The sequence below is a fragment of the Erythrolamprus reginae genome, chromosome 6, assembly GCF_031021105.1.
Source record: "Erythrolamprus reginae isolate rEryReg1 chromosome 6, rEryReg1.hap1, whole genome shotgun sequence".
In the NCBI taxonomy this organism is placed as follows: Eukaryota; Metazoa; Chordata; class Lepidosauria; order Squamata; family Dipsadidae; genus Erythrolamprus; species Erythrolamprus reginae.
This window is the reverse complement of record NC_091955.1, coordinates 10,110,530-10,117,633: the sequence shown is the minus strand read 5'-3', so window position 1 is coordinate 10,117,633 and position 7,104 is coordinate 10,110,530. Positions and strand designations below refer to the sequence as shown.

The 7,104-nt window shown below is 43.2% G+C and overlaps 1 protein-coding gene across 1 annotated transcript in view; it reads left to right on the top strand.

The window, feature by feature from the left end:
- CCDC91 (coiled-coil domain containing 91) overlaps positions 1 to 7,104 on the top strand; it is a 168,151-nt gene that overhangs the window by 69,354 nt on the left and 91,693 nt on the right. Inside the window, exon 7 of the mRNA XM_070755232.1 lies at positions 719 to 796. Within this exon, the coding sequence (XP_070611333.1) occupies positions 719 to 796 (78 nt within the window). The remainder of the gene's footprint in view (positions 1 to 718; positions 797 to 7,104) is intronic.

Here is a 7,104-nt window from a genome sequence, read left to right as displayed (position 1 = left end):
TCCGGGTCCCGTCAACTAAACAATGTCGGTTGGCGGGCCCCCGGGGAAGAGCCTTCTCTGTGGCGGCCCCGACCCTCTGGAACCAGCTCCCCCCAGAGATTAGAACTGCCCCTACTCTCCTTGCCTTTCGTAAGCTCCTTAAGACCCACCTGTGTCATCAGGCATGGGGGAACTGAGACATCTCCCCCGGGCATATACAATTTATGCATGGTATGTTTGTATGTATGTGTGTTTAAAAAATGGGGTTTTTAAAATGTTTTTAGTAGAAATTTAGATTTGTTATAAATTGTTTTTCACTATACAAATCTAAATAAGTAAGTAAGTAAGTAAGTAAGTAAGTAAGTAAGTAAGTAAGTAAGTAAGTAAGTAAGATTAAATACTTCGGGAATAAGCTGTCTTTTCTGCTAATTGTGGGCAAGGCTGAGTATCCAATGAGCTATTTTTCCTCCTTGTTTCCCCTTGCTTTGCACCAAGTCTTAGCTGGCGTGAAAGACTACAAATTACATTTAGACTAACATTTCCGCAGCAAGATCCAACACAATCTGTTGTCCCTTACGTTATTTTCTTAGAATTAAAACTCTGGAACTAGAAGAAGAGAAAGCCTTGCTAACAATTATATACCTCTTCGATAGAAACCTGTGATGCCTGTCCAGATTTAGTAGCCTGGAAAAAATGCTTCCTCACTTTTTGTCTTTTATATCTTTTTATTTGTTTCCAGGAGAAGCATAAACTTGAGTTGGAAGATTTAAGAAAAGCTGGACACGAGGCCTTGTCTATTATTGTGGAAGAATTCAAGGTAACAGTCGCATTCTTTTCCAGGGTTTGGTTTCTCAAGCCATTTCTGATTGTAGGAGAGATTTCTTGATTGGGAAGGGCGAATTAGAAATCGTTCTTCGTTTGTTTGTTTGGCTTTGTAGCCACATCCTTAAAAAGTAAGTTTAAAAGAATTTTTTTCGGGGATATCAAGCAGATGACCTTTCTGCTGGGAATAATGGCATCGTTTTGCAGGAAATGATGATGATGATATACCTGGAACCATCCATTAGGTCACCTGCTACTTCAGTCTTCAGAAAAATAAGACTTTTTTCTCCTTGTCTATGGGCAGAGGTCTTCAAACTTGGCAGCTTTAAGACTTGTGGACTTCAACTCCCAGAATTCTCCAGCCGGCATAGCTGACTGGAGAATTCTGGGAGTTGAAGTCCACAAGTCTTAAAGTTGCCAAGTTTGAAGACCTCTATGGGGATTGTATTCGTAAGCTATTGAAGATCCACTTGTGTCGTTAGGTACCAAGTACCACTGGGACCACTTTCACTGGCTTACGCCAGAGTCGTTGCAGCTCTATTTTTAGATCTTCGTATTTCACTAATTTCTCTAGCTGCTTCTCCTCAATTCTGCTGTCTCCTGGGATTGTGATGTCGATGATCCAAACTTTCTTTGTCTCCACAATCATAATGTCTGGTGTGTTATGCTTCAGAATTCGGTCAGTCTGAAGTCGGAAGTCCCACAGTAGTTTTGCTTGCTCATTTTTGACCACTTTTTCGGGATTATAATAATAATAATAATAATAATAATAATAATAATAATAATAATAATAATAATAACAACAACAACTACTACTACTACTACTACTACTACTACTACTATTATTATTATTATTATTATTTATTAGATTTGTATGCGGCCCCTCTCTGAAGACTTTTTTCCTCCTGCAACCAAGATGGTGGATTAGTTAGAATCCTGGGGCAATTTGTCCTTCAACCTGTCCCCCCCCTCCAAATTCTGGGTGTAAAAAGATTGAGCATGTACAGTGGTACCTCTACCTAAGAACGCCTCTACTTACGAACTTTTCTAGATAAGAACTGGGTGTTCAAGATTTTTTTGCTTCTTCTCAAGAACCATTTTCCACTTACAAACCCGAGCCTCCGAAACTGTAACCGGAAAAGGCAGGGAGAAGCCTCCATGAGTCCTTCTCTAGGAATCTCCTGGGAGGAAACAGAGCCAGAAAAGGTGGGGAGAAGCCTCCATGGGGGCTCTCTAGGAATCTCCTGGGAGGAAACAGGGCCTGAAAGGGGGGGGGGAGAAGCCTCTGTGGGGCCTCTCTAGGAATCTCCTGGGCGGAAGCAGGGCCAAAAAAGGTGGGGAGAAGCCTTTGTGGGGCCTCTCTAGGAATCTCCTGGGAGGAAACAGGGCCGGAAAAGGCATGGAGAAGCCTCCATGGGGCCTCTTTCTGAATTTCCTGTGAGGAAACAGGGCCGGAGAAGATGGGGAGAAGCCTCCATGGGGCCTCTCTATGAATCTCCTGGGAGGAAACAGGGCCGGAAAAGGCGGGGAGAAGCCACTATGGGGCCTCTCTAGGAATCTTCTGGGAGGAAACAGGGCTGGAGAAGGCAGGGAGAAGCCTCTGTGGGGCCTCTTTGGAATCTCCTGTGAGAAAACAGAGCCACCACCCTCCCTATGGTTTCCCCAATTGCACGTATTATTTGCTTTTACATTGATTCCTATGGGAAAAATTGCTTCTTCTTACAAACTTTTCTACTTAAGAACCTGGTCACGGAACGAATTAAGTTCGTAAGTAGAGGTACCACTGTATGCGGAATATGTGGTCACTCGGACACCAGGAATCTGGGAGACAAAACTAACTATTTAGTGCAGCTTTTTATTATGGTTGCTGACCAACACAAACTTAATTGTTGGAGTCTACGCAGTCTGGCTCTTAACTGCTTGAGTCATCCTTGTGGAGAGTGAGGCAGAAAAAGGAGATCGCAACCTCTGAAGGTTTTCTGCCGTCATTTTACCGTGGTGGACAATGGGTATCCCTTTTGTACTGGGTGTGTTGATTCCTAAGGACTAAATCACCGAAAGTACAGTAATGTTAGGAAATTGCTGTTTCATCTCCTGGCTAGCAGCCTTTGGGGAATCACTCTGGATTATATCAGCATGATTGGTCAACTGGGAATTGAGCGGAAGTGACATCAGCGCATGAGTCGTAATTGCATAGCCTCTGCTTTGGCTGTAATCCAATGTTTCTCAACTGTTGCAACTTCAAAATGGTTGGACTTCCACTCCCAGAATACTTCAGCCAAATCATGCTGGCTGGGGAATTCTGGGAGTTGAAGTCTACGCACCTTCAAGTTGCCCACAAGATCACATGCTGCAACGCCCTGCCTGTCAACGACTACTTCAGCTTCAACCACAACAACACAAGAGCACACAACAGATTTAACCGCTCCAAACTTGACTATAAAAAAATATGACTTTAGTAATCGAGTTGTCGAAGTGTGGAACTCATTACCGGACTCCGTAGTGTCATCCCGTAACCTCCAACATTTTACCCTTAGACTATCCACGGTTGACCTCTCTAGATTCCTAAGAGGTCAGTAAGGGGCGTGCATAAGTGCACTAGAGTGCCTTCCATCCCCTGTCCTATTGTCTCTCCTATATCTTCTCTTCTATTGCTATATCTTTTCTTCTATTCTCTCATTGATATATTTTACTCCTATATTTTCTCTTCTCTTCTTTCTTTGACAAATTTTACTTCGAGTGTATCCTCTATAAGCTTCATTGTGTATTATTGTGTTTTGGACAAAATAAATAAATAAGTAAAAATTAAAAATAAAGTTGCCACAGTGCTCTAATCTCAGAAAGACGCAAAGGACCAAACTGCTAGTACTGTAGGAAATGACCAGATTGAGGCCGAGGGAGGGGTCAAACCAGTGGTGAAATCCAATTATTATTATTTTTAATACCAGTTCTGTGGGCATGGCTTGGTGGGAGTGGTGTGACTTGGTGGGAGTGGCAGGGGAAGGATTACTGCAAAATTTCCATTCCCACCCTGCTCCTGAGGGAACAATACTGCAAAATCCCCATTGCCTCCTTACTCCTGAGGGAAGAATACTGCAAAATCCGCATTTCCTCTCTGCTCCTGAGGGAAGGATACTGCAAAATCCCCATTCCCTCCCCACTCCTGAGGGAAAGATATTGCAAAATCTCCATTCTCTCCCCACTCCTGAGGGAAAGATATTGCAAAATCTCCATTCCGTCCCCACTCCTGAGGGAAAGATACTGCAAAATCTGCATTCCCTCCCCACTCCTGAGGGAAGGATACTGCAAAATCCGCATTCCCTCCCCACTCCTGAGGGAAAGATACTGCAAAATCTCCATTTCCTCCCCACTCCTGAGGGAAAGATATTGCAAAATCTCCATTCCCTCCCCACTCCCGAGGGAAAGATATTGCAAAATCTCCATTCCTTCCCCACTCCTGAGGAAAAGATATTGCAAAATCTCCGTTCCCTCCCCACTCCTGAGGGAAAGATATTGCAAAATCTCCGTTCTCTCCCCACTCTTGAGGGAAAGATATTGCAAAATCTCCATTTTCCTTCCCCACTCCTGAGGGAAAGATATTGCAAAATCTCCGTTCTCCTCCCCACTCCTGAGGGAAAGATATTGCAAAATCTCCGTTCCCTCCCCACTCCTGAGGGAAAGATATTGCAAAATCTCCATTCCCTCCCCACTCCTGAGGGAAAGATATTGCAAAATCTCCATTCCTTCCCCACTCCTGAGGGAAAGATATTGCAAAATCTCCATTCTTTCCCCACTCCTGAGGGAAAGATATTGCAAAATCTCCATTCCTTCCCCACTCCTGAGGGAAAGATATTGCAAAATCTCCATTCCCTCCCCACTCCTGAGGGAAAGATATTGCAAAATCTCCATTCCTTCCCCACTCCTGAGGGAAAGATATTGCAAAATCTCCATTCCCTCCCCACTCCTGAGGGAAAGATATTGCAAAATCCCTGTTCCCCTCCCCACTCCTGAGGGAAAGATACTGCAAAATCTCTATTCCCTCCCCACTCCTGAAGGAAAGATATTGCAAAATCCCCACTCCTGAGGGAAATTTCCACTACCAGTTCTCTAAAACCTGTCAGAACCTGCTGGATTTCATCCCTGGGTCAAACACATCATTAGTTTGGAACTCCTTTGTGCCCACAAGAGATAGATGCCTTCATAGAAGGAACATAGAAGATGGACGGCAGAAAAAGACCCCATGGTCCATCTAGTCTGCCCTTATACTATTTCCTATATTTCATCTTAGGATGGATCTATGTTTAACCCAGGCATGTTTAAATTCAGTGACTGTGGATTTACCAACCACTTCTGCTGGAAGTTTGTTCCAAGCATCTACTACTCTTTCAGTAAAATAATACTTTCTCACATTGCTTCTGATCCAACTAACCTCAGATTGTGCCCCCTAGTTCTTGTGTTCACTTTCCTATTAAAAACACTTCCCTCCTGAACCTTATTTAACCCTTTAACATATTTAAATGTTTCAATCATGTCCACCCCTTTCCCTTCTGTCCTCTAGACTATACAGATTGAGTTCATGAAGTCTTTCCTGATAAATTTTATGCTTAAAACCTTCCACCATTTTTGTCGCCCGTCTTTGGGCCGTTCAATTTTATCAATATCTTTTTGTAGGTGAGTTCTCCAGAACTGAACACAGTATTCCAAATGTGGTCTCACCAGCAGCTCTATATAGCGGGATCACAATCTCCCTCTTCCTGCTTGTTATACCTCTAGCTATGCAGCCAAGCATTCTACTTGCTTTTCCTACCGCCCCACCGCCCTGTTCACCCATTTTGAGACTGTCAGAAATCACTACCCCTAAATCCTTCTCTTCTGAAGTTTTTGCTAACACAGAACTGCCAATACAAGACTCAGATTGAGGATTCCTTTTCCCCGAGTGCATTATTTTACATTTGGAAACATTAAATTGCAGTTTCCATTGCTTTGACCATTTATCTAGTAAAGCTAAATCATTTGGTCAAAGCAATGGAAACTGCAGTTTAATGCTTCCAAATGTAAAATAATGCACTTGGGGGAAAAGGAAAGAAATCACTACCCCTAAATCCTTCTCTTCTGAAGTTTTTGCTAACATGGATTGAGGATTCCTTTGTGATTTGTACATGTAGACATATACATATTGTGGTGTTGTTCTTTCTTCAATAAAGGAAAAAAGAAAAGAAAAGCGAAACGTCTTCAAAGAAAAACAAGAAAACCCAGTTGCCTCTTGAAAAAATACTTATTTATTTATTGGATTTGTATGCCGCCTCTCTCCAGAGACTCGGGGAGGCTAACAGCAACAATAAAGCAGTGTACAATAGTAGTCTGATGTTAGAAACAATTAAAGACCCATTAATATAAAAAACAAACATGCATACATACATACCATGCATAGAATTGTAAAGGCCTAGGGGGAAGAGGATTTCAATTCCCCCATGCCTGAACGGCAGAGGTGGGTTTTAAGCAGCTTACAAAAGGCGAGGAGGGTGGGGGCAATTCTAATCTCTGGGGGGAGGTTGGTTCCAGAGAGCCGGGGCTGCCACAGAGAAGGCTCTTCCCCTGGGTCCTGCCAAGCGACATTGTTTAGTTGACGGGACCCGGAGAAGACCCACTCTGTGGAACCTAACTGGTCGCTGGGATTCGTGCGGCAGAAGGCGGTCCCTGAGATAGTCTGGTCCGGTGCCATGAAGGGCTTTATAGGTCATAACCAACACTTTGAATTGTGACCGGAAACTGATCGGCAACCAATGCAGACTGCGGAGTGTTGGTGTAACATGGGCATACTTGGGAAAGCCCATGATTGCTCTCGCAGCTGCATTCTGCACGACCTGAAGTTTCCGAACACTTTTCAAAGGTCGCCCCATGTAGAGAGCGTTACAGTACGATATGGGTCCAGCCTGGAGCATTTTTCTTGACATTTGCTTCGCTTTCGAAAATGATGGCAAAGCACATTTTATGTAGAAGAAACCTTACTGTATGTCAGCTAAGGCAGAACCAGAAACCCTTGTGGTATGTATGAGCGATTAGGATGGAGAATGTGTTATAGCAACATATAAATAGTAAGGCCTCTTTTCATAATCCGTTGAAAGTAAATTGTTCTGTGAGATGGGAAATACGTTCATGTTCATAAAACGTGTGGTCTGAAACCTTGGATATATGAAACCAGCTGTGAAGTTATTTGGATTCTGCCTATACTTCTTCTTTTTTTTAAATGAAATATCTCGTTGCCAAGCTCAGAATCCAGTATAATGGCACATTTTAGCCTTG